The sequence below is a fragment of the Tursiops truncatus genome, chromosome 8 (genome assembly GCF_011762595.2).
Source record: "Tursiops truncatus isolate mTurTru1 chromosome 8, mTurTru1.mat.Y, whole genome shotgun sequence".
NCBI classification, from domain to species: domain Eukaryota; kingdom Metazoa; phylum Chordata; class Mammalia; order Artiodactyla; family Delphinidae; genus Tursiops; species Tursiops truncatus.
Window position 1 is genome coordinate 38,296,361 of NC_047041.1, and position 27,798 is coordinate 38,324,158.

Genomic DNA, 27,798 nt, shown 5'->3' on the forward strand with positions numbered 1-27,798 from the left:
TGAATAAACAAATCAGAGTGTTTCTATAACTTGCTATGTGATTCAGAGTCAGTGAAGCAATAAGCCCCGGGTGCTTCAAATATTTCATGTTCCAGATAGTTTTTCAGAGAAACAACATGGAAAAGAAGTTCTAGGGCTTGTTTCACTGATCTAACCTTCTCTGTTTTCTCACATATGATTCAAAATTTAAAAAAAAATCCAGATGGGAGTGGAAACAGCTTGAGTTAATGTTGCTCAAGAAGAAAATGGGAAAAAAATTAAAATCACAGATAACCCCCCAAACCTCATTACAGCCATCAGGATTCTCCCCCTTTAGATATCTTCCAGAATGGTTGATGCATGGTCAACAATTACTTTATTGAGCATTGTAAGGTGCACAGCATTGTACATAGCTTTAAAATGTCAAATTGACTTTTGTCACACCCTCTGTAAAGGATTCCCCAGTGTCCACGGTTTCGTGGTCTTTCCTGCTGTGCTTCAGGTTCATGCTGTTAGTACCATTGCAGGCTTCCCATGATGTGGTACATGGATCAGCTGCACCATGTCCTCACCACTAGATGTGTGAACTCCTCAAACATGGGGTCCGTGTATCGTCGACCTCTGCAACTTTGCTGTCCAAATACACGTTTGATGGATGAATGACTGAACGAATGACCAGGGTTTCACTCTAGTTCCTTCTCCTGACACCGTCGTCTGCATTTAGGGGCAAGTGCTGATGCCGAGAAGCAAACACTCAAAAGGCACAATGGAAAAGAAAAGTGTCCAAAGACATGTCTGATCCAGACTAGAAAATCAGCTCCATAGTGATGAAGAGTTGGCTGACGTCCCCAAAGGCCTGAGAATATAAAGGAGCCACAGAAAAATCTTCAAGCCAGAGATGGGGCTCGTCAACCCAAACTCCCACCCCAAAGCCCAAAGTAGATCACTGGGAACAGGCCAGCAGTCCAGCCACCTGCTGGAGCCAGTGAACCAGAGGCACAGCCAATACCAGTGGTCCAGAGCAAAGGGTCTCAGCCACCTAAACTCAGGGATATTTTTTCCTTTCCAGATTTCAAAAAAGGCCACACCATAATAAATAAATAAGACGCTAAACAACTGGAACTGAAAAGGAAGACATTTTCAAATGGTTCTCAAGCAGCAGTTCAAATACCTTGCTCCATCCATGGTGCCAAGGGACTCAAGCTACCATGGATGCCCTCTTTGGGTCTTTCAGTATGCAAATAAGTACTCTGAGGGGATATCGAGTCCATGGGAGGCAGTGAGCATGACGTTATGCATGGATGGCTAGCTGTTTCATCATATAGGCCAAACCCATTTGATCCATCAGAGCCTAGTCTGTTTGACGGATGATGGAGAAAACTCTGCCCTGGCCCAGGCAGGCAGCTGGACCACAGATCTGACATCCCAGGTGTGATGGGACATATGCAGAAGACCTTGGCTCCTGATATGCCATCAGCTAGCATCAGGCCTCAGCTTCCTCATCAAATGAGGCTTTGCTCAGACCATCTCGCTGGTCCCTTCTGAAATTCCCTTTCTTTCATCCAGCAGGATTCCTGACCCATCAGTACCAAGGCAAACCCTTGCTCCTCGTATACTTTCATGCTGCTAAAACGAAGGAAAGTCCGACTACAGGTTTTTATGCTAACAGAAGTGTTGGTAAAATACTGCTTCAGAGTCTTAGGTAATCTGGTGCATAGCTCCCTATGACACGTTCGCAGTCTGGTGTCATACTACCTTACCTTGCATCACAAATTGATCAGGATGGCAGCTTGCTCTTCCACTCTGGGTCCAATTCAATTATTTTTCTACAAAATGTAACTCTCACTACAGTCACATTTCTTGTCCACCGACTTGATGCAAATGGTTGACCCACCCTTCTCTCCTTGTTGCCTTTCTGGACCCCAAGTTTCTGCATCAAACTTTCAGATGCATGGTGGCCTGCAATCCCCAAATCAGTAGTTTACCCTTGGTCCTTTTCTATTATACCCCACAGCAATTCTTTAGAAAACTCAGAAAAATCCAGGTGATTCCATCTCAGCTGTGGAAGGCTGAGCAAAGTCTGGGAGCTTCAGTTTCTTCCCGTCAATCATTTTCAGTGCAAGATTTAAAATGACAAGTGCTTAATCAAAAAATTGGGGATTAGCTCTCACATAGAACTTGAATTAATGGGAGAGTTATGTTTTCTAGCCTCAAACACACTAAAAAATAATTTCCTGAGATAATGATTCTGAATCAAGGTTATCCATATGTAAACTTATATATATGTATATGGATTTTTTTTTTTCTGAGATGGCCAGAAAAGTTTTTAGTTGGGGGCTCTTTTTTATACCTTTATACCAAAGCAATCATTTAAGGACAGAAGTCAGAGTGTTTTACTACTTTCTACTTTTGGTATTGGGTACTCGTTTGAAGTGTAAGAAAGAATGATCTAGTATGTTGCAGAATATGAATTTTCATATTAGCTTAACATGTAGGTCTTTGAGCTCTGTCTTCTCAGCCAGAGATTTAATATATGTCAAGTTAATCCAAGCTTGGCTAAGGAGATCCTCGGACCTACAGCACCTACTCAGAGCAGGGGTCTGACCTATGCACTCCCTTTTTCTTTACCTGGGAGGGCTCTACTAAAGCATTCAAGGGGCAAACAACCTCAGTCCTTGCATTCAGAATTTGTTATGCCACGTTTGCCATAAAATGCTTATCATTACCTAAAAGAAAAAGTGCAGTGAAATTCAACTTTGAAGGAAAAAAACAAAACAACCTTATAGGTCCTTGGGAGCCATGGAAAGCTAAGAGATATAGCAGATTCTATGTCCTAAGAAAGTTATTTCAACAGGGAAGCATGTCTTTACCTCACCAGGTCAGCTGAGTTGGGGAGAAAAAGAAGCAAAATGATAACAAATTGGCCAGGAATATTTATATCAGTTTTGCCTTAAGTCTCAGAGATTAATAGGAGGAACAAGACTCCTTTCTACTTTTCTTGGAAAGCCTTTGGTTTAAAGTTGTCCTCCTTTCCTGTAATTTTTAATTATCACAGATGAACACCTGAGTCTCTCACATGGTCACCTGTATCAGAGTGAATAACTGAAGGTGATGGCTTAGAAGTTCACCCACATCACAGCAGGTGACCTACACATAATCTCACCTTGAACACTTCTCTTGGTTGAAGTCAAAATTGTATCATCTTCCTTTGCAAAAACAGGCAGACACCCCCCACCAAAGGCCAAAATATTACAATAATTGACAGTGAACAGAAACCCATTATATAGGCAAAATATTCCAGCTTTCTCTATTAAAAAAACAAATCAAATTCACTGTGACTGGGCACTCAGTGTTTTTTTTTTTTTTTCTATAATTCCCCAGGATTGTCAAAAGTAATCTTGTAGCCAATCTGCTTGCCGACAGTAAAAATGACCTGAAATAGGCCACCCATGGTGCCAAAAGCAGTGTCAAAGAACAGAGAGATGATGCCACCAAGGCCCATTGCAATGTCCCTGCACACAATTGGAACTGCGCCTATGGTGTACACAGGAAAAGTGGCCACGTCCACAAGGACTCGGACAGGGATGCCCACGATACGGCAAACAACCTTCAGCAGGCAACAAAGGATCCGGAGAATGGCCCTGGTGATCCTGACCATGACTTTGAGTACCTTCCAGGGAATGCTGGCCAGCTCCTCCCCAATGGTCAAGAAGTAGGAGACGGTGGCTGACCCCAGGCGGTAAAGACAACTTTCTAGACCACAAGTCACCTGTTTGGTGACATACCACAGGAAATACACAAGGTACTTCAGGATTCTGACTGCAAGGAAATAAATTAATTGGCAAAGCTTGATGAATGGGGTAGCAGCGAAGCCCAAGAGTTTTCTCAAAAGGCTACTCCTTTCCCCAGATGCCTCTGGAGGCAGCAGAGTGGACCTGGTACTCCTCGTGCTGGAGAGGGTCCCAGCGTCCCCTTCAGAGTCTACCCTTCGCTCCTCATCCTGGACTTGGTTGACCATTTCCAGGATTTTTTTCATCTTCTCTGTGTCTTGTTCACTTTCCCCACAGTTGTTCTGGAACAGCTGAGGCGTGAATGGAAGCAGTTTCTCAAGTTCTTTCACCATCACATCTTCTATGACCTCCCGGTCCCCGGTGTGCTTGACAAAGCCCATGGCCCAGCCTCCTCCAGGGACAGCACAACAGGCTGCCAGCCAAACAAACTCCGGGATGGTCACTTTGTCGTTGACCTTGAGGTCTGAAGGCACGGCACCTGCGATGATGTAGAGCTCTTCCCCATCGCCACACTGTGGGCTCAGGGCCCGGTCCATTAGGCTGTTGAGATTCACGTACCACCGTTTCTGGAAGGATGGGGTCATTGGAGCTGCATTTGTGAGAGTGAACGTGGCCGTGTCGGGGTCACTGCTGAGGGAGAACGGGTACAGCTGTCCTGTCTGGTATTCAGAACCCAGGTAATCTGCATGCAAGGCTTGCTTGCTTCCCAGATTGTTCACAGAGCTGATGGCATCAGCCTCGTCCATCACCTCCTCAAGGCTGCTGTTGGGGTCATCAATCTGAAAGAAGAAAGAGAGGTTGAGATGCGTCCCTGTTCACAGCAGACAGGGTGTCCTTGGATCATTCTGCCAAGACGCGAGCAAAGTTCCTATCACACCAACACTTGCAAGGCTTAGGTTTGGAAGGGTACACACACTTCATTTGAATATCCCACAATCCTGGTGTCTGAAAACATCTTTCAAATGGGCTGTTTCCTATTTCACTCTCTGTGTACACTCCACTCCTGCCCTGCAGTAATACCCCATCACACACTCACAAATACACCATCAGGACATTGGTTTTCAGCCTGCTGTGGTTTTATAAATTTCATAGCCCTTTTTGGGAATATTTTTCCATGAGATTCAAATCGATTTTAAAAATGAAAACAAGGGGAAAAGTAAATCTCAGCAGGCCCATAAAAATCATAACTGTAATTCAGATAGTCAACCACCAATGTTAGCTGCAATTTAAAGAACATATTCTTAAATGAAATTTACATACTTTGAGATATACGAAAAGCATTCAACTCTAATCAGAGCATTTAAATCAAATGCGGTGGGGGGGGGGGGGCTTCCCTGGTGGCGCAGTGGTTAAGAATCTGCCTGCCAATGCAGGGGACACAGGTTCAAGCCTTGGTCCGGGAAGATCCCACATGCTGCGGAGCAACTAAGCCCGTGCGCCACAACTACTGAGCCTGCGCTCTAGAGCCCGTGAGCCACAACTACTGAGCCTGCACACCTAAAGCCTGTGCTCTGGAACAAGAGAAGCCACTGCAATGAGAAGCCCATGTACCGCAATAAAGAGTAGCCCCCGCCCGCCCCGACTAGCGAAAGCCCGCACGCAGCAACAAAGACCCAATGCAGCCAAAAATAAATAAATTTAAAATAAATAAATTTTAAAAATAAATAAATAAATCAAACAGGGGAAGATGTATAGATTATTGTCACTTATTAGATACTTCCCAGGCCAAGCTAAAATTAGACCAAGTTCTCTTTGAATTTCATCTCCTCATAATATTTGCTATCATTAATGCATTTTCTGTCCAGGCCAATCTAGCTATGTGTTATATATCAATAATGATCAATATATACATCCCTCTTGGTTCTGGTTTGTTTTTCTTTTCTTTTTAAATTCAGCAGTATAATACATACTTTCACTTTGCCAATCTGAAAAGATGAAGGGAAGGAGCTCAGGATTAACCTAGAACTCTATTTTCTGCTCCCAAACTAGACTGTAAATTCCTTGACACCAGGGACCCTGTATATAGGACGCAGTCAAGGACTGACACCTACTAGGATCTCAAGGCACTCTTGTTCATCCGAGATGGTCATCAGAGCAGTATTTATAATAGCAGGAAGTTGAATCAACCTACATTTTCAGAAACTGGGAACAGTTAAATAAATGGTGTTATATCCATTAAAGAAATATCTCAAAGCCATTAAAAAGCACTTATAATAATGGGGAAATATGTGCTATAATGTTGAAAGGAAAAGGCAGATTATAAAATTAAATGATAACAATTTTTTTAATTCTAAAAATAGGCATGAAAAAACTTTGGAAGGAAACACATGAAAATGTCCACAATGGTTGTTTGACTCCTGAGGGTGAAAGTGATACTTTTTTTTCCCCCTATTTTCTTGTTTCTCTCCCTGTACCTCTCCTACCCACATCAACCCACACATTATTTATATGTTATTTTCAAAAGGAAAAAAAACAAAAAAGAAACTAATTAAAATAAGTAAATTCTTACTAATTGATTCCCTAGGTTTAGACTCGCTAAACCTGTCTCTAAACCTAAGGGAGTCCAGGTCATGTGATTGTTGCACCTCCTGTCAGGAGGGCAACCAACTCTGCATTTCTCCAGCTCTGCAATGGCAAAGGTAGGCATGCTCATGCATGTCTGTGTAGGGTTAGCAGGGCAACAGATGAGCAAGTTGGTATAAAAGCAGGAATATTCACTGAAGTCTAATGATGAAGTAAGCCAGAGCCTCACCCTTCAAGGTTGTTCTGTCCCTTCCCCCAGTCTTAGAAGTAGAAACGCTCCTGGACGGTCTCCACTCCTACCACATCCTCACAGGACAGAAATAAGAAGCACATTCATTTTGCAGAGCGGCTGCCGCTGCTCTTCTATAGCTGAAAGATACACCCCATGGAAAGATCAACTTCATTCCTGAATCATGAGATCGAGATATGGCAGAGCCAAGATTATGGAGTCTTGGGTGGAAGGTCAGGAATTTTAGGATGCATGCTTCTCCATGGTTACTAGGGAACTGTGTCTGCATTTAGCCTGGTGTAGCTGCTTTATTCCATCTAGCGGAAGTCTGGAGCTGGTTTTTTCATTGGTAGCTGTGTGACAGAGCACAGGTCAACACAGTGGTTCGCCTTCTGCCCGAGAGCCACCCAGGGATGAAATAATGCCTACAAGGACAGAAGGTAGGCTGGAACACGAGAAAAGAGAGATTCTTGGATGAGCAAGGGGAAGGAACAAAAGAGAGTCAGGCAGGAAGAGAAAAGGGGAGGGAAAAAAGACAGGGGGAAGACAAAAAGAAAGAGAGACAGACTCGTGTGTGTGTGTGTGTGTGTGTGTGTGTGTGTGTGTGTGTGTGTGTAAGAGACAACACAATATCCTGCTCTTAGGCAGAAACCAGGACTGTGGGTTGATTTACTCCCAAACTTCAGAGCACGGTCTCCCAGCTGCCAAGGTCAGAGGAGACTGAGCTGGTTGCTTCTGCGTCTTCTCATGCCACTTGAGTTCAAGGGGCTGCCGTGGTTAAGCCTTTTCTGCCCACAGTTCGCAGGTACACGGGAAATGGGCCAGTATGAACTGAAGTGGTTAGGAAGGCCAGGGCCCAATTCCACAATGGGCCCTGTGCACCTCCCTGCCCTGGGCCTCCCTAGGCAAAGCAGAAACTAAACAATAAGCTCTGGATGTGCAGGCAGAAGAGAGCACATCTTCCCTCCCCTTCCCCTTGCTTTCTTCAGAACCCCGTATCCATGGTCACTGTATTCTTATGAAGCCCAAATTTGGCCCTATGGTTTGATGACAAGGTAGACTATAGTGTTTGAAATCAAGACAGAATGCCTGAATTCTGTACCTACATAGTGATATAACAGGAGGTCAAGAACTAATTTTTTTTTAACTGCCAAGTAAATGCTTTCAATATAACATTCTACAGAAGGTATTTTTTAGCTGATTCTACAAACGGGGAAACTAAAACACGGAAAGATGAAGTAACTTTTCAAAAGATATCCAATAATTAGCAGGACAGGATCTGAACGGAGGTCAGTCTTTTTATTCCTAAGGTACATGTTCTTTATTACTAAGCCATATTTTCATCCATCTTAAAGAACACTGCTGTACCAGTTTTCTCCACCAGAGAGTAAAAAATAACCACTGAAGTCTCCTTTTCTCTCTGTGTCACAGAATAAATGAAGTTCCTTAAGGTTGCAGGGAGATAAGCTGATGTGTGAGCCCCTGGAATTGCAGTCCCCAGAATGGAGAGAGAGTGGAAAGGAGAAGGTAAAAGGGTACATGTACAGGCTGGCCCTCATGCTTCCTTTCTGCCTTTGCCCAGAGCACATGGAAGCTGAGCCTCTAGCTTCACAGTCTAAGAAATGTGGCAGCACAGGCAGCAGGCAACTGGCCAGAGTAGTTTCCAGAGTACTACTACCCTTAGAGACTGGTCAGCTGGCTGGTTCCCCCAGAAGCACTGTTCCTGTTAGCACCTCACTTGGCTACTTGCTGTTTTCTCTACGTCAGCAGCTGTAACAGAGAACAGTAAACACAGCAAAAGTTCACGGAGGAAGACTGTGTCAGGCATTCTAGGCTTGTCTTGTCTGGCCATAGTTCAATACACTAATGTATATAAATTAGTATGGATGCTACCAGTCAAAATTAAAACATAAAATAAATAATAGAGAACCTTCCCAAGGCTTACCTAATACAGTCTTAAATCTCTGACAAAAATACCAAAGAATGTTTTATGAGACCACATACTGATCTTCAATGAACCCTCTATTCTCTCCTTTGAGGATCCAATTACATCAAAGCCTCTCCTTCTATCCTTTTTGTGATTTATGTTCTTTTTCATACTTTATACCTTACTAACTTTGTATATTGCATTACAGGTGAGTCCCTAGATCTATCTTCCAATTCACTAAATCTCTCTTTAGCTATGTTTAGTTTACTGCCTACTTTGTTGAGGTGTTTTTGTTTTTCATTTCAATGAACCTTTTTTTCATTTCTAGCATTTCTATTTGGTTCTATTTCATAGTCTCCTTTTTTATTTATTTTTCCTCTCTTGAGGAATTCTTTTTTATCTTTCAATAGTTTAGACATTCTTAAAGTCCCTTTAAGATCTGTCTATTTTATTTGGTTTTTCAGTTTATTTTGTTGCTTCTGTTGGTTGACTTCAAGGTGGTATGTATACTTAAGTGCTTAGCAGTTTTTGCTCATAAGCTTGTCTTCATAAGAGGTCCATGATGTTTTGTTGAAAAAAAAAAGGCAAAAATGAAAACAAAAACAAATCTAATAGGATTGCTTTCACAGTTGCCTCTGCCAGAGCCCTAAAGAGTTCAACGATTCTGGACTAGTTTCTGAGTTATTTTCTCAGTTCAGGGTTTCCACATGGAGAAAGCAGTGCACATTTGGACCCATACAAAAGAAAGATGATGGCTTTAAGCTTATTTCTGGAGGGTGACTATTTCCACTAATGACATGATGTGGGCAGCTACTTCCTATAACAACTTGCAGGTAGTTTTCATGCCTGGTTCACCAGTGCAGCAACAGTTTGCCAGCCGCCAGCTTTACCTGGTGAGCCTAGTTCCAGACCCATGTCATGAAGAGGTTATGTAATCTTGATTCCTGTCCCCAGGCAGGTTAGCGCCCTAGTCCCTACCATCCCTGTGGCTTCCCACATATAGCTTTGGCTATTGATTTCTTATATATTTCTGGCACCTGAAAATTCTTCTTACTTTTTTGCTGAAATATGAATTTAATTTAAATACATACATATAATATTTTTTAATACAACATTTCTATGTGTTTGTAGTGGAAGGAGAGGCATTCCACATCTGCCCAGAAACTTGGTTTTTCCCCGTCTAAGGTTTATAAAGTTTCTCCTAAAGTATGCCTTGTTTCCTTTTATAACTTATTATGGATTTATCATACCCAAATTTACTTACTTCGCTTAAATCTCCTTTTTTCTATTTAGACCACCTACTGGATACCTGTTTGGTGTAAGTAGAACGGTATCTTCCAACACGTTTACTGATGTGTCAAGAACTTTACAGGCTGAAATCTCTCACTAAGAATAGGATATAGGGACTCCCAGATCTTTGCCAAATCACATCAGCCAGCGTACAAACAATCTGATTCTGTCTGGTTTTTCTTTGTTTATTTTTACCAATTCCTTTGCATTATCTATCACCTATAATTCTCTTGTCTGTTCATGTAGGCATTTCTGTCTTACTGAAATTTATTTCCATTGGTTTTGTATTTGCAGCTTAGAGTCATTAAAAAAATGGATATTCCATTATGAAATCACTTTACCATATAATTTATAAAACATATTAAATCCCAGGCCCTTATAATAGTCTGCTAACTGATCTCCACTGAGAGAAATGCCCATGATGATTTCTACTTCCTCTCTTAAAACCAGTTTTTTAACTTATGGCAAAACTTTCTTTTGATCTCAAGATGACAAATATTCTAATGTCATTTGTTAAAGAGTCATCTGAAAATCTAAATAAAATTGGTATAACAGCTCCCCCTCATCATCATGCTTCCTAACTCTACAAAACAACCATTATGTCTTGGTAGGCTCTCACTTTCTGAAATAAATAAATTTTTATTTATTTAAAATAAAATGGAATGGCAAAGTGTGTCTGTAACTAAAATACCTGATTCGTGTATGGAACACTGTACTAAAAATAATAAGAATATTTGATTTAAAAGTCTAATATATTCTTTGAGACACTGTCACATAAAGGGCAGGTGTTTTTTTTTTCCATGCTCTCTGCAGACATAGTTTAAGGATCTGGTTATAGTAATTACAGTAAGTTACCGACAACACTGCTCCCTGAAGACAAAAATACAACTATGATGTAAGATGTAATTTCAGATTACAATTTCTGGGTTGCACTTGCCCTTTTGCAAGCACCACTAATCTTTCTCTTTGGTTTCCCAGCGGAATCGCTGGATGAAGGGACAGGCACAAAGCTCTCTGTGTAATCCACCTCCCTGTGGACCTAGTCCTCCGGGGATGCCGATATAATCTGATACAGTTCCTGGGTTTAATGGAAAATTTTTTTTCCTAATCACAGCATGCTAGGTAGGTTTTAGAAGAATGAGTGCTCCCCAGCCACCAGCATCCTGCCCCATAAATAATCTTATAAAAAATTCCTCTTCAAATTTAGTACCAAAAAAACAAAACAAAACAAAACAAAACTGTTTCTCTCTCTCAACGAGTTGGTCTGTTTCCCTTAACCAGACAGCCAAAGCTATTTAAACCCATGGGATTTCTTTTTTGCTTTGGAATTAAATGAAAGGAGACTTTCAATTTTCCTGCTAATATGCATGTAAGAAAAGTGGACTAATAGAAAATTGAAGAGAGCTGGAGGGAAAGTAGGCACCCATTCAACAATATGTATTAAGCATATTTATGTGTGCTCACTACTGTAGGAGAAAGCAGTAGGACTGGTAATAATAACACCACCAACACTTATCAGGTACTATATGCCAGGCCCTATTCTAAGAATTTCACTTGTACTAAATCAGTAAGAGGCTGCACTAAGTATTCACTCATCTAAACTCATGAAAACTAGGTACTTTTATTATCACATTTTGACAGGTGGAGAAACTGAGGCACGTGAAGATTAAGTAGCTTACTCAAGGTCACACAGTTAGTGAGTGGTGATGTCATGGCATGAACTCAGGAAGTCCATCCCCACAGCTGCTGCTCTTAATCACTGCTTCACATGCCTCAAAATAGGCCTCCACATCAAGAAACTCACGCTCAACTTAAGGAAACAAGATACGGATACATACGAAGTTAAGTAGGAAACCGAGAAAAAACAACAGTGCAACGCAGATAAAGTTAAGTGCCAAATAAACGCGATGAAGAAAAAGAGCAAAATCGGATCCAGAGGAAGGAAGGGCACAATAAATGAGGTCAGAGAAGATATCTTACTTTTTGGAGAAAACAAAAGCTGAGGCAGGGTTAGAAGGATGTGCAAGATTTTGATAAACTTAGAAAAATAGAAAGGTTAGTAAGGCTTCACGAGACGTCTACACAAAGGCTTGAGGGCAGAGATGAGCAGCCTGTGAAAATGCGACTCTGAGTAAGGAAAAGTGAAAGGTTTAATTGGAAGGGATAGCCGGGGGCCAGACTATAAATGATCTGACATAACAGATAACTAATCATAGGATAATTATAACTGCGACTCATAGAGCGCTCTCTATGTAGCAGGCACCATGGTAAGTGTTTTACAGAACATACCTTTTTAAATCCTAACAGGAGCCCTATGACCTCCTTTGTAGAAGATGTAACTGAGGCTCAGTCGTTGAGTAGCGTGAGGATGTCACACTTTCGGTGAGGGAGGGTGAGGTCGCAAACCCACATGGTGTGACCTCAGCGACCTTAACGCACTACTGCTCCGTTCTGCTTTCTGTGTGTTTTCAATGCTATGCTTTCAAGTCTAAACTTGACCTGTACACAGGGGACATTCCCTGATGGCTTCTGAGGCTGGAGCGTCATTAGGGATGTATAATTCCAGGGAGATATACACCTGCCGGCACTGGCCAGGAAAGCCTGGACCACAAGGCAGCTGAGGGAATGGATAGGGAAGGACATGTGCGAGATTCTGGAAGGAAGGAGCGTCGGGATGTGAAGGCTGATGCAGGAGAGTCCGTGGAAGGTAAAAGATGATGTCCAAGGCTGGATCCAAGGTCACCCGGAAATGAGGGGCAGTGGAGGGAAACTGGACAGGCTGATCTTTAGAGGAGACTACATTGACAGGCAGAAATATTTGATAGCAGCTGGAGATACAGAACTGGAGCTTGGGCACAAAGGTGAGATTGGCCACAGAGGAGTTACAAAGGCTCAACCCGATGCACACGCTTTCTGGGGTCCAGGCACTGTGGTGTGACTCACATAAGATTTGCACTGTAGGGGACTTCCCTGGTGGTCCAGTGGGTAAGACATGCTCCCAATGCAGGGGGCCTGGGTTCGATCCCTGGTTGGGGAACTAGATCCCACATGACACAACTAAGAATCCACGTGCCACAACTAAGAAGTCTGCATGCCGCAACTAAAAGATCCCATGTGGGACTTCCCTGGTGGCACAGTGGTTAAGAATCCGCCTGCCCATGCAGGGGACACGGGTTCGAACCCAGGTGTGGGAAGATCCCACATGTTGCGGAGCAACCAAGCCCAAGAGCCACAACTACTGAGCCCGCGTGCCACAACTACTGAAGCCCACATGCCTAGAGCCCGAGCATCGCAATGAAGAGTAGCCCCTGCTCACCGCAACTAGAGAAAGCCTGCACGTAGCAACGAAGACCCAATGCGGCCAAAAAAAAAAAAAAAAAAAAAAAGTCCCGTGTGCCTCAACAAAGATCCTGCATGCCACAACTAAGACCTGGCACAGCCAAAATAAATAAATAGGTAAAAATAAATAAATCTTAAAAAAAAAAAAAAAACACTTGCACTGCAGTGCATGTAACCCCATGGTGCCTTGTGGACAATGAGAAGTGAACCAATGGATGTTTCTATTGATATTTTAATAGTTATGCATTTATGTTTAACGTGTTCTGGGAAAGATATAACCAGCATTTCCTACACATGATTTCATGGATATGATTATTTAGGATAAGACTAAATTTATTTTCTAATGAGTTGATTTAAAGTCAATGCAAAGACCAAATTTCAAGTAAATGCTAGTATAGGATGACTCTTGTGAAGCAGGTCTGCAAATGACTATCATTTAGAAAACACTGCACTGCTGCATCCCATTGGCTCTTCATACAACCCTATCACGTAAGTATTATCATCATCTCCATTTTACACACGGGAAAATTAAAACTCAGGTAAGTGACAGCTACAAGCTCACCCAATTCATAAGTGGCAGAGCCAAGCCTATGCCCAGCATCATCACAGAATCAAAAGCTCCTAGCCCTGCCCATGCCTCTAAGTGAAGAAGAGAGGCCAAAAGCCACAGGGAAGCCAGGCTAGAGGATGGGGGGGAGGGGAGAGAGGGGATGAAGGGGCAACTGGGAAACTGATGGAGCCTAGGAGAATTAATCTTCTAGTGTCACATGAAAGTCAAGGGAGGACAAAGCTTCTCCGAGAGGAGGATCAGTGTGTGGCAGCTGCTCGGAGAGGAAAGGGAAGGATGGAGACAAAGCCTGGGGGCCCTGATGATTAAAGTGTCATTAGTGAGGCTTCAAAGGGCGATTTCCACAGGGGGCTCAGGAAGGAAGACAGGTGGTGGAAGTGACTGGATATGGGCAAGAGGAGGCTGCAGACAGACCTCCGTTTGAGAAGTTTTTACGTGAAGGCAGCCTTAGCTGGAGAAGCAGGGCTTACAGGTTTAAGCGAAGATTGTCCTCCAGCCCCCCACCTGCATCCAAGGAAGAGGGGGCATCGGGAGGGTGGGGCTACCTAGGTCTCCGTACAAGGGAGCATCTTGGGGCTTGAGAGCATCTCACAGGGATGATGACAAGGTGACGGGCTGGTGAACAGAAGCCCCTGTCCCTGAGGGTTCCTGGGCTGCGAAATCCACACACACCTCAGGGACCAATGTCACCTGGTCCAGATTTGCAATGGGGGAATTTGTCACTGGTTGGGGCGGGGGGAAAGGAAGCTGCTGTGGACAGGGGCAGGACACAAACATGAAGCTTCAGCACTCGTCGGTGTCCGGATGGGACGGGGCCAAGGGTTGCAGGTGACAGCTAATGGCCCTGCTGATGTGAGGGGACCAAGCAAGTGCAGTGAGAAGCAAGTCTGGCTCAGGGAGAAGACTGGGTGCGTTGTGTCAGCAGCTGGCAGGTGCAGGGGTCGAGGGGGGCCCTGCTGCTGATGAGCGGCTGCCAGGAGTGCGGACAGTGCTGAGGACTGTGGAACATGAGGGAACCATCCTGTTGGGCAGGCTGATCTCCAAAGACAAAGTGGGGAAGGGTCTGCCCTTTACACCAGTGAGCTAATTGCGACACATTGAAAGAATTATCTCCCTTGAGCTCCACAATAACCTACACATGCACATATGATTTCCTCCAATTTGCAGACAAGAAAAGAGGGGCTCCAGAGAAAATGGACTGTCCTCTAGTTCTGCTCCAGGATTTCCCCCTGGGAAAGTTGGTCCTCAAGAAGGATGATCAAAATGGTGGTGAGGGGCTTCCCTGGTGGCGCAGTGGTTGAGGGTCTGCCTGCCGATGCAGGGGACACGGGTTCGTGCCCCGGTCCGGGAAGATCCCACATGCCGCGGAGAGGCTGGGCCCGTGAGCCATGGCCGCTGAGCCTGCGCGTCCAGAGCCTGTGCTCCGCAACGGGAGAGGCCACAACAGTGAGAGGCCTGCGTACCGCAAAAAAAAAAAAAAAATGGTGGTGAAACTTTGCACTGATTCGCCCTGGGAAGGGTGGAGTTTCCTTCCTCAGCAGAATCTTAGGCTGCAGCTAGATAAGCACATGCTGGGAATGATTCAGACAAGATCCTGTGATGGGGGAGACCTAGTGAGCTCCCATCCAACTCTGTGGGGACAGAGAGGCTATTCCCTTTGGGGTCTGTTTTATTTTTCAACCAGAGTTAAATCATTAGACGAGTGGAACAGCGGGTGTTCCAATTTTGTTTCTGCTGTGTGAACTGTGATACACACACACACAGACATTTAAGAGTTGCTGTCACCCTGTTGCCCATCACCAGGTGGGTCAGAGGGCCCCCCCTTACAAGGAACTAAAACTGCAGCTGAAATCGGAACATCAGATAATCTTATCAGAGCTGGAGCTGGACGCTGCAGACAGGCCCTCTGCACACTCCCACAAGTAAGAATGAACTAGATCTGAGGACCCACCACGAAAAATACCCAGCTTGGGAAAGAGCTGCCTTTCAGAAAAGAAACAAGAGGCCAGAGGGGCCACAAGAGCCGCGGAAGGACATTTGGGGAGGAATAAACCACCAGGCCTTTCAGCTCTCAGGAAAGAAGTAAGCAGAGTTCCGACCCACCCATTTCATAAAAAAAAAAAAAAAAAAAAAATCCTCCCTGCTTGGCATCTAAAATATTCTTTATCCTCTTGGGAACAGAAACAGCTTTAGAAGAATTAGAAGGATGCTTTTTCCTTTTTTTTTTTTTTAATAAGGAATGAGAAATGCAGTGCTTTCCATTTCCTGAACAGCCTTCCTCCCCCTGAATCACCCTTCCTCTGGGCTCCCCAAGCTGCCCACACACCTCCCTGCCTTTGGGGAGGAGGAAGCGTCTCCAGCTGTCCTTGTGCTGCGCACATCGTAGGCGCGTGGCGCATGTCTGTGTGGGGTGAACCGTGCAGAAGGGAGACAAAGGGCCTAAGAGTTCTCTCCTCCTAAGTCGGAAGGTGGTGTAACAGAGGAGGGAATGAAAGGATGCTGCACTTCCATTTCAGACCTTCCTCTGTCTTCAGAATTTGAAAAAATAAAAATGAAAGGGGGGAGGTTCAAAAAAAATGCCCCAATCCTAAACTGGCACTGGGTACAGGCAAGGGAGGCCTGAGAAGAGGCCAGGGGGCGGCCTCGAGAGCAAACAAATTCCCGCGGAGCACCTCCAGTTGCTCCTCCCGGGAGCCTGAGAAAGTGCGCGGGCGCCTTTAAGACCTCTCCAGACCTCCGGTACCTTCTCAAGTTACAACACCCCTGGTCATCTTCCTCTTCACTCACTGAAGCCAGTTTTCCATTCTGTGCTCTTGTTTTCTTTTCCAGAGCAATTATTCTTAGCATTTGACAATGTGTTACAGAATTCAAACAAGTCAGTTAAACTGAGACATCTCCACTTCTAATTTTTTCCACCTTCTGTGTTCAGAGATCAGAGGTTCTTAGAATCACCTGGAAGCTTTAAAAAGCTTAAGGTGGGGGGGTAGTGCTTGGAGATCAGCACGATGTGGTTTTTTTTGTTTTTGTTTTTGTTTTTGCGGTACGCAAGCCTCTCACTGTTGTGGCCTCTCCCGTTGCAGAGCACAGGCTCCGGACGCGCAGGCTCAGCGGCCATGGCTCACGGGCCCAGCCGCTCCGCGGCATGTGGGATCTTCCCGGCATGTGGGATCTTCCAGGCATGTGGGATCTTCCTGGACCGGGGCAGGAACCCGTGTCCCCTGCATCGGCAGGCGGACTCTCAACCACTGCGCCACCAGGGAAGCCCCACGATGTTTTTTAAAAAGTTTTCCAGGTGATTCTAAATGGAGAACCCCTGGTCTGGATCCCTATCAGATTCTCCTTTGTGTCTGGTGGAATTAAGCCCCTGCCTGGACAGCTATTACAACAAATTAGTGATATTTCCTTAAATCTAGAGTTCTCCAAATTCAATCTGTATTAGAAGCAACTTGGTCCCTGGTCGGAGAACTAAGATCCCTCATGCTGCGCAGCGCGGCCAAAAAATAAAAAATAAATCATTTAAAAACGTAGATTTGTGTACTTCACACCAGAGGTATATTCTGTAGGCCTGGGGTGGGGCTCAAAAGTGCATTTAAAAAAATTTTTTTATTTTTATTTATTTTATTTTTGGCTGTGTTGGGTCTTTGTTGGTGCGCAAGGGCTTTTCTCTGATTGCGGCGAGCGGGGGCTACTCTTCGTTGCGGTGCACGGGCTTCTCACTGCGGTGGCTTCTCTTGTTTCGGAGCACGGGCTCTAGGTACGCAGGCTTCAGTAGTTGTGGCACACAGGCTCAGTAGTTGTGGCTTGCGGGCTCTAGACTGCAGGCTCAGTAGTTGTGGTGCACGGGCTTAGTTGCTACGCGGCATGTGGGATCTTCCCGGACCAGGGCTCGAACCCGTGTCCCCTGCATTGGCACGTGGATTCTTAACCACTGTGCCACCAGGGAAGCCCCAAAAGTGCATTTTTAACCACCACCCCAAGTGATGCTGATGCAGGGGGTCCATGGACAGCAGTGAAACACAATTGCTTACTACATCCTTTCTGGTAGTGGCCCAGCTGGGCTTAATTTATTCACAGGCTATTAATACTTTCCAAGAGGTATTATCCACAAAGCACAAGAGCTGGGATGATAGTGCCAAGAAAGAGAATAAAGTACTACAGGGCCATTTGGATCCTCCACCCATCAGAGCAGCTAATATTCTGATCCCCAAGATGGATAACCATGAATTTCCTGCCTTATTCCTATGTGAAGTGAGAAGTCTCTTTTTGCTTATTTATACTTTTCGGGTCATACCTCACTGCTCTTTCTAACATCTTCAGTAGCATCCTATACTTCCGGGTTAAATGACAAACTAGCATAGTCATGACTCCCCCCACCCCCAATTTCTCCAACCTCCTCTCTCAAGTCTTCCCTTACATTCAACCAGAAAAGGACAATCCCTGTCCCCCAGCCGAGTCAGTTACATGGTTGTGATGTAAATGCTGCCCTGCTTCCCTCTGTACTGCTGCCCCTGTCAACGCTGGTGGAGGGGGGCCTTCACCATTCCACTCCGCTACTTATATGCTAGCTGGGTGCCCGGGCCCAGCTCCAACCTCACCGCTCCTGTGTTGGGTGGTCTCCTTTGGCCCCCCAGATCCACTCTCCACTCTCCTGTGCTCTGCTCTGTGTCCCAGGAGGCTGATTTCTCGGGACCACATCATCTGAGCTCTCTGGCCCTCTGGCTTCTGACTGGGGCAGCCCGTGGGAGCGGGGAAGAGAGAGGATGTATTCCCTTGCTCCCTTCCCACCTGGTTGCTGTGGTCCTGGCTCTGGCTGAGTTCCTCTGCAGTCACAGCTCTCCCCAGCTCCCCGCTGACCCCACAGGCCTGGGATGGTGACAGCTTCCTGCGATGGCTAGGCCCTGGGTACTTCACCATATCTTGTCGCCTCCCTTAATTCTCGGCAAATAGTTTCTTCATTCAATTCTGTCAGTTAAACTACTTTGAGAGTTCCACCTGTTTCCTTCCCAGACCCTGGCTGATATAGCCTCAGTAAGAGCCTTCCCAAAACCCCAGCTCACCCAGTCCTAGGAGATCACACCCACCCCGGGGCCTTTCGTAGCATGAATTACACACATGGTTGGTATTCAGAATGGGTTCTGTTGAGTAGTGAGGGTCCCTTGAGTAGTCTAATCTGGCTGCCCACTCTGGGCTCTCCCAGCCAACCACCAGGTATGCCTACCCTGTCAGCCAATGCACCACATTCAACCCCTACTTCTAAATTAACCAAGTACTTCTGACACTATCTCTAAAAGAGTGGTATTTCTTAGCACATGACCCTCTCCTACCCACCTCCTTGCCAGGCATAACCAAGGGACAGCCAGCCTGGTAGGGACAGCAGCCTACCAGATGGCTCTCTTGGGTTCTCGATACAAGAAGCTCAAAGCCTGACAACAGTCAGGGTGTGAAGGTTGCTAGATGGACATTAGGACTGGCAGCCAGCCTGACCCATGGGAAAGCAGAAGAACTCGTTAAGAGAGAAAAGACAGAGGAGGGTGGGAGAAAGATCCTGAAGACTCTGTGGGGCTGTTTGATTTCTAGAAGCTTCCCTGTTCTGGATCCTTTGAGGCCTGTTCCTGTGCCTGTGAATTTACCAGTGATCTCGTACAACGGTCCTGCCCTTCACCCGGATAAGCCTGGGTAAGCTTATGATTCATGGATCAAAAAGCCTGACGGGCTTCCCTGGTGGCGCAGCGGTTGAGAGTCCGCCTGCCGATGCAGGGGACGCGGGTTCGTGCCCCGGTCCAGGAAGATCCCACATGCCGCGGAGCGGCTGGGCCCGTGAGCCATGGCCGCTGAGCCTGCGCGTCCGGAGCCTGTGCTCCACAACGGGAGAGGCCACAACAGTGAGGGGCCCACGTACCGCAAAAAAAAAAAAAAAAAAAAAAAGCCTGAAACCTCAGGAGTCTTACTCTTATGAGAACCCAAGTGAATCGGGGCAGGGACTTTGCAGGCCAGGAACCGAACCATCTAGACACCTGGATTAAATCTCGGGCACAAAGGAAGAGACACGTGTGCCTTGGTTGCAGAAGATCTGGAACAGATCAGAGGGGCACCCGGGGACTGAGAGAAGGCACTTCTACTAAATTCTTCAACAGAGAGTATCAATGGGAAAAGGAACACAGATGATAGTGCAGGAACAGCTGAACTCAGAAAAAGTGGAGACCTGTCACAGGCAAGGCAGCAATGAAGCAGGAGTACGGGGGAAGTAAGGGCATTTCAGCAATAACACTGGGTCAGACCTAAGGGCACGGTAACCCTCATCCTGGTTGTCTCCAAGGCAGGCGCTGGCTGGGAAGCAAAGGTTACTTATTCATTCCACATGCTTAACATACACGTATTGAGAGTGTAGACACAGCGCAATCATACTGAACCGCCCTAACTCATCCACAGGGTAGGAATGATTTATGAGCTCCAGGCCACAGATGAGGACTGAATCCATGAGATTCAGTAACATTTCCAAGGTCAACCAGCTGGTAACTGACAGAGCTGGGACTCAGCCCAGTTTTGTCTCACTATAAAACCAATCTTCTTAACAACTCCATATGCCCAATCCTCGCCCCTTCAGGCCTAAGAGTTTGGTGGGAAAGAGTTCAGTAAACCACTTCTTATGCCTGGTCTGCCTTCCCGACTACGTTAACAAGACACCTGAGGGCAGGGCACATCGTGGGTTCCTATTTCTGGGCTTAGACCCAAGAACTCAATAAATGGTTGTGATGCTGACGACAATAACAACACTGATAAAAGGATCAACAAGCAGCCGAGGTCTGGGGACTCAGCCTTTGCAACGCTAACATTCTCCCCCTGCTGCCCCGGAATGAATAAAGGGATGAACAGATAATAAACAGGGTGAGCTTGTTTCTGCCCCTGAAGATCCCTCTAATTGCATGCCTACCTCTTAAACCCCAATTCATTGACAGAGAAGAGAACAAATTGATGATGAACTCTTGTTGCTGATTGGCTGTGACCACATTTATGATGTAAATAAGTGAAAGGAAACTCCTAGGCTCTGACTGGCCTGGGGCAGGAAGCCCCAGGAGCAGAAGGGCATCCGATATGGAAGCAGAAAAGCAAGGGCAGTGACAAGCCTGGTCAAAGAGCTCCCTGGGTGCAGAACGGCAGCCTATGAGGTACCACTCACTATCAACTCAGTTATGCATCACCCTCATCTGAAAACTGGGGAAGGCGCATAGCTAATCTCCACACAAGATAGTAACTAACTATAAGACATGGCCCTTCTCCAAAGCCAACAGGCAAAACGTACCCTTCATCTTAAAGATCATTAGAGAAGGGGACTTGATAGCCCTTGGACCCTTTTCCACAGCATCATAGCTCTCATGTCAGGAAATGATTTATTTGCATCCAACCTCAACCCTCCTCAAGCTGTTGAAGCTTAAGACCTCTTGTCTTTAGCACAAAAGAGACAGCATCTGCTTCTCAATGTTGTGTCACACATATCCTCAGAGGCTAGTAAATCTGCCCCCAGGCAAAATCATTTCCATTTCTTTGACCTCTTCTCTTGGGTTTCGTGAGCTTTTCAAGTTCCTCTAAAGGTGAGACTACTTGGCAGCAGGGTTTAGTGACCGAACAGAATACCAGATTAGAAATGAGGAGATCTGTCAGCTCTGTCACTTACTGGCCTTGTGACCTCGGGCAGACCAGTGACTCCCCGGGCCCCCGTCTCTTCTATAAGAGGAGAAGGATAACACCTCCTGTGCTCAGGAATGAGGAGAGGGGGAAGAAAGCAGGATTATTTCAGGCCATCAGTCAGTTATACATGATACAGACTTGAGAGAAAAAGCTGATGAAATAAACTTTGCATTTCAAGTCCCCAGGCCTTCTATTTCTAGCGAAAATGCTTAATGAGACCAATTGTTTATGTTTCTGTGCAGACTTGCTCATCAAAAAGTGTGCTGTTTGAGAGGCTCGTTAGATGTGGCTTCACAGAGTCCAAAAGGGTGCTAAGCCTTGACTAGAATAAAGGATGTGAGAGTGCACATCTCTCTATATGTAATGGAAATTTCTGGAATGTTACACACACACATACACCCAAACACACAAACTGTGAAGATTGGCTATCTGTGAAAAGCGGATCTTTTTCTTTATATACTTCCAAAATGCTCAGAAGAATCTTTTTACCATAAGCACATATTACTTTTATAATCCTAAAAAAAAACCCCTAAATATGATAAAGAACCACCACCAGCACCCCATTAAAAAGGTTCAAGGAAACTGTCTGTAGGTCTAGATCTAAGGCTGCCATGCCATGATAGGAATAAGACTGCAAAGCTTTCAGATTTCACCGCTGGTGTTCAACCCATATCTGCTGGATGCTCACAACTCAACATTTATTAAGCACTTACTCAGTGCTGGCATCATGCTAGACCAGGAGTTGGCAAACTACAGCCTGTGCACCAAAGCCGACCCACCACCTGTTTCATAAATAAAGTTTTCTTGGAACATAGCCACACCTACTCATTTATGCATTGTCTGCAGCTGCTTTTGTGCTAGAACAGCTGGGTTGAATAGTTGCAGAAGAGACCATATGGCCCCAAAGTCTAAACTATTTACTATTTGGCCCTTTACAGAAAAGGTTGCTGGCCAGTGTGTTAAGCAATGAGGATGCGATGGTGAGTATGACAGGCCTGAGCCCTGCACTCATGGAACTTACAGTCTAATCGGGGGCACTCAATCAGTCACGCAACAAATGTATTACTGTACCACACTAGCAAAGAAACGTGTGTTTGGTAGAGAGTATTATGGGCAGTTGACCTAGGTGGGAATATCACGGAAGACAAAAAAGCCCAGCGGGTACAAGGGTCCTATGATGGGAGAGAACATAGAAATAAAAAACAACAAAAACAAAAACAAAATAGAAAGAAGCCAAAGTGGCAGGAGGTTAAGGCCTGGCAATGTGTGACGCCAGATAAGGCCAGAAGGGGAATGGGAGACCAACCACGCAGGACTCTGGAGACCCTGATAAGGACTTGTCTTTATCTGAAGAGAAATGGGGAGCCCTGAAGCGTTTCCAGTGAGGCCACTGGAGATACAATGAGATGAATGTTTTGAATTTCTCTGGCTTCCAGGTGGAGACCTAGGTGGGATGCGTTAGCCAGTCAGGAAGCTGTTTTGCAGAGGCCTGGATGAAGATGGTCGCAGCTTGGATCTCAGGGTGCAGACGGTAGGGATTAGAGGGGTGAAGTCTGTCAACGGAGGAGCAGAAGCAAGACCATCAACCACCCCGAACGGTCCACTTGGTTGTGAAGGAGGTGTCCAATGTTATCATGGGTTCCATGGTTCCAGATACAACACAAATATCCAAGAATGACAAAAGACCTTTTTCTGGTTCATAAACCCAGTTTTCCTTTCCCTGTGTTTCCGTGTGTCCTGAGACTATGATGGATGCCCAGTCTTTCAGATACATAAACAGTGGCCATTTCCTTACATGGTCCCTGTTCAATCATGCATCCTGGGCAATTCAACCGCACCTTGCAAGTCAACTGGAACATGTAATCTAATTTATGTTTTCAAATCCTATTTCATCCAACTATTTACTCTGCAAAAGGTGAAGTACTCATATTTTCAGTTTTGATTAAAAATATTAAATGCCCTCATTTGACCTCCTTTGAATGAGCCACACGTCTGTCAGGCACTGGGTAAATAAAAGCATGACTGGACTACTAAATGGTGCTTCTATTTTGGGTTCACCCTATGAGTTGGTTTCTTTTTTGTTTCTCCTTCCTTTCAGTGGCCAAATAGATATGTCAGCAGGCAAGGAATTATTGCTGCCATAGATGTCAAGTTCTACTAACCAAAAGGGTACGTGACCACTCAGGAGACATGATACACAACATGAAGGAAAAACATTTTTGAACTAACAGGAATTCTAGGAGCGAGATCAGATCACTGGCAGTGAAAGCTACTGGCAAACGGGAGGACTTATTTTCTCATATTTCCGCTTGTACAGCTGACAGTTTAAAAGGAAGAGGAATTAAAGCCCAACAAATAAAATCTTTATTCCTCAAGGAATGCTCCATTCAATCACCATGAGCTATAACTGAGATTTCCAGGATGGTGTGTTAGAAGCCAAGCCAGACATCATCCAAAGAACTGGATCAGTTCAGTAAAATAAAAATAAAATAACAGGGCTTCCCTGGTGGTGCAGTTGTTGAGAGTCCGCCTGCCGATGCAGGGGACACGGGTTCGTGCCCTGGTCCGGGAGGATCCCACATGCCACGGAGCGGCTAGGCCCGTGAGCCATGGCCGCTGAGCCTGCGCGTCCGGAGCCTGTGCTCTGCAACGGGAGAGGCCACAACAGTGAGAGGCCCGCGTACCACATTAAAAAAATAATAATAATAAAATAAAATAACAAATCAGTCAATTTGGAATCCGGAGAGAAAATACTGACATTGTCAGTGGAAAGCAGCATGGTACAGCAGAAAGAGAGCTAAGAGCTCTGGAGTGGGACAGCCATAAGCTCCAATCCAGACTTTGCCATCTAGCAGCTTTGTGACCTTGGATAAGTTATTTAACAATGCTGAACCTCAGTTTCCTAAACTATAAACCATGGGTCATAGGACCTAGAGTTGTTCTGTGAATGAGTTAATTTGTGAAGATCCTTGCACACAGTAAGGGATGAGTAAATGATAGTTCCTTTCCTGGATTGTCCAAATTTAAGTCTGGGCTGAAAGAATGGTGCACAGCTCCATCACCACTAGACTGTTCCAAGACAAAACATCACTAAAATGTTCTGCCGATACAGGGCAAGTACCCTAACTCGCTTCTGAGAATGACCACGAATCAGATGGAAACACTAAATTCAAAGATGAAGAAATAGCCAGAAAAGGAGAAAAATGGAGTGAAGGGTAGCATGTATGACTGCTGTTTTTACTATCTGCACTCCAGTAAGGAAGAAATTGTGAGCAATTGATTTTGGAACCATCGCTGTGAGCCCGGCGCTTCCTGGCCCTCCTCGGGCTTAGCAGAGTAGGCTGGAATGCAATTGCTCACTGTTCGTCTTATGACAACACCCCTCTTGGTTGCTCAGGTCTAGGAGGGTGGAGGTGCCTCTGGCACCTGTTTTGTTTTTGGTTTTCCAATCACCTAAATCCATCTACCCATCCACCTGTCCATTCCATCGTCCATTCATTCAATCTCTCACCATGTACCTTCTGAGCACCTATCATGTGAATGTGGGACATATACCGAGCATTTGAGAAGATACACAGTTGGATGTTTTAGGTTGTTGGCGAGATCTGTGGAATTGCAGGAGTTGCCTATCTAATCCAACATTGCATTCATGTGTGTGTGTTTAACATCTATTAGAGAAAGACCTTAATAGTGTACACATTACTATTTATTAAGACCTCACCATATTACAGGTTCTATGCTGCGTGCTTATGTGTGTTATCTCGTTTATGTGTCACGACCACTCTGTGAAGTCAACACTGTTATTATCTTTAATGAACAGATCAGAAAAATAGGACTGGAAGAATCTGATCACACAGATTGTAAGTGGCAGAGCAGGGATCTGAAGTCATGGTTTTTTTCTTTGGTTTTTTTTGTTTTTGTTTTCGTTTTTTTTTGCGGTATGCGGCCTCTCACTGTTGTGGCCTCTCCCGTTGCGGAGCACAGGCTCCGGACGCGCAGGCTCAGCGGCCATGGCTCACGGACCCAGGCGCTACGCGGCATGTGGGATCTTCCCAGAGCCGGGCACGAACCCGTGTTCCCTGCATCGGCAGGTGGACTCTCAACCACTGCGCCACCAGGGAAGCCCCTAAAGTCACGTTTCTTAACGCGGAAGGAAGAATCAGAATTGTCCTGTTTGCTGTGTCCCTTACCCAGAGATGTGTATGATATCTTCTTTATATCTGTTCTCTGACACAATTAAAAGAGGGCTGATGTTAGAACAAATGAAACAGTGTGTCAAACAGTTTCAGGAAGTGCAAGCAAGAAGCCACTGATGGAAATTAAAAATTAAGGACTTAATCGAGGTTCTAGCTGTGACAACTGTTCACATACATTTACTAAGATTTGAAATATGACTTCATTGGGCCCTTTAGGAAAACACTTTTGCCGTTAGCAGGACTATCTGCTTCTCTCCGGAGCCACTGACACCTAAGCAACATTCACGTGGCCAGATATGTGCTCTGACTTGTCCTACGACTGTTGGGAAAGAGAAATGGAGTAGAAATTAAGATTTCCATATAAAAGATGAGAATTGAAGTCCTATGACCATTAACGCAGTGGATCCATGGGAAGTCAAAGATCTCCATGGTTCATCAAAAGAGCTCCGGACTAGGAGCAACTAGTCATGAGTTCAAATCCAAGCTGTGTGGCCTTGGGCACAACAATTAACCTCTCTGAGCCAGTTTCCTCATTTCTACAATGAAGAGAATAAGATCTACCTCACAGTATTTTTGTAAGATTAAAGAAGTATAAGCAGAATATAAAACCAGTTCCTTCCAATATTCACGTTTACAAAATGACAGGGTCTTGAGGACTTCCCTGGCGGTCCAGTGGTTAAGACTCTGCACTCCCCCGGCAGGGGGCACGGGTTTGATCCCTGGTCGGGATAGTAAGATCCCACATGCCACATGGCATGGCCCCCCCAAAAAAAAACTTTTTTAAAAATGACAGGGTCTTATACGTTCGCTTCTAGCGTGAACTGACAACATCCTTCGCAAAGGCATCACTAGTACCTTATCCAAAAATTCTTCCATTAAACAGAAATGAGCTGAGCAACTAAAAGGTTTGAGGCTCCCTGTACTAAACCAGAACCCAGTTCTCAATTTTGACTGCAAACCCTCCGGACCATCTCTGTCCTGCTAATAGGGACACACTGTCTCATCTCTTTCTTGCCTTCTCCCCATTCTCAATTTAAAGGTGACCACATTCCACATTAAACCCACAACAGCCCTCTGTCTCCTCTGTTTTCTTTTTAAAAAATTTTTTTTGATGTGGACCATTTTTAAAGTCTTTATTGAATTTGTTACAACAGTGCTTCTGTTTTATGTTTTGGTTTTTTGGTCAGGAGGCATGTGGGATCTCGGCTCCCCGACCAGGGATTGAACCTGCACCCCCCTGCACTGGAAGGCAAAGTCTTAACCACTGGACCTCCAGGGAAGTCCCTCCGCTTCCTTTTAAAGTTCTCATTATGTCCTTCAGAAGGCCCCTCAGATGCGGGATCCTGTCATCTGATGCTAAAGAGATCGAAATCATCTGGGGTAGTTCCAAAGGCTGGAGCTAGAACAGGTGGGGTGGATTTAGAGGAAGGTTCCAGCTCTGCATATGGAATATGTTTGGAACAGTGGCTGCTGGTTAGCTGGGAGGCAAGCTTCTAAAGCAGGCAGCTCTCCACCAAGGAAGCCCAAGCAGAATATCTCACCCACTGCTGCCTGACTGAACCTCCGAACATCAAATGAGTTTATTCAACACTTACTGAGTGCTTTCTGTGTCCTAGGCACTAGAAATGCAAGCCCTCAGTCTCTCCGCTGGAGAGACGGACCCACAAGCAGGTAGGTATAAAACAGTGTGGTAAGTAAAAAACTAGAGAAATTACAGGGAGCACTGTGGGGTGGACCTAACTCAGGAAGTGGACCTCACTCAGGTGGGCTCTTACTTCTGGAGGAGGTGACACCTCGGCAGTCTTAAAGGATGGAGTAGGGAGGCAGTGAGGGGCAAGATGGGGGCAGTGTAGAAATGGCATTTGGGGCAAAAGGAATCAGCATGAGCAAAGGAACAAATGTGACCAACAGAATGGTTTATGAGAGGCACTCCAGGCAGCTAGATAATGCTAGAACAGTACATGAGGGTGGGGAGGGGTAGGAGACAGGCTGGAACTACAGACAGGAGCCAGGGCATGGGGCCCCTGTAAACTGCATTCTGCAGGGTGGAAGTCTGGGTCCCTGTGTTTTTAAGCACAAGAGTGCTTACAACACCCTAAAGGTTTTACGCACGAGTGACTTCAGTTTCTATCATCTTCGATTCAGGAGGTTTTCGGTTGTTGTTGTTTTTCTCTCCCCAAAGGGAAACTGCAGGACAGCCTTGCAAGCTGCCTTAATTGAGCCTCAGGAGCTTCAGGGTCAGAACAGCCCTACCTGACTAACTACGGAAG

The 27,798-nt window shown here is 45.3% G+C and overlaps 1 protein-coding gene and 1 long non-coding RNA gene across 2 annotated transcripts in view; one reads left to right on the top strand and one right to left on the bottom strand.

The window, feature by feature from the left end:
• Window positions 1-338: 338 nt before the first annotated feature.
• Window positions 339-27,798, bottom strand: part of ENDOD1 (endonuclease domain containing 1) — a 30,703-nt gene continuing 3,243 nt past the window's right edge. Inside the window, exon 2 of the mRNA XM_019923789.3 lies at window positions 339-4,549. Within this exon, the coding sequence (XP_019779348.1) occupies window positions 3,347-4,549 (1,203 nt within the window). The 3' untranslated portion in view covers window positions 339-3,346. The remainder of the gene's footprint in view (window positions 4,550-27,798) is intronic.
• LOC141279324 (uncharacterized) lies at window positions 20,725-27,194 on the top strand. Its single transcript, XR_012333363.1, has 3 exons — window positions 20,725-20,812; window positions 22,271-22,312; window positions 27,145-27,194. It is a non-coding gene; the product is annotated as an uncharacterized lncRNA (long non-coding RNA).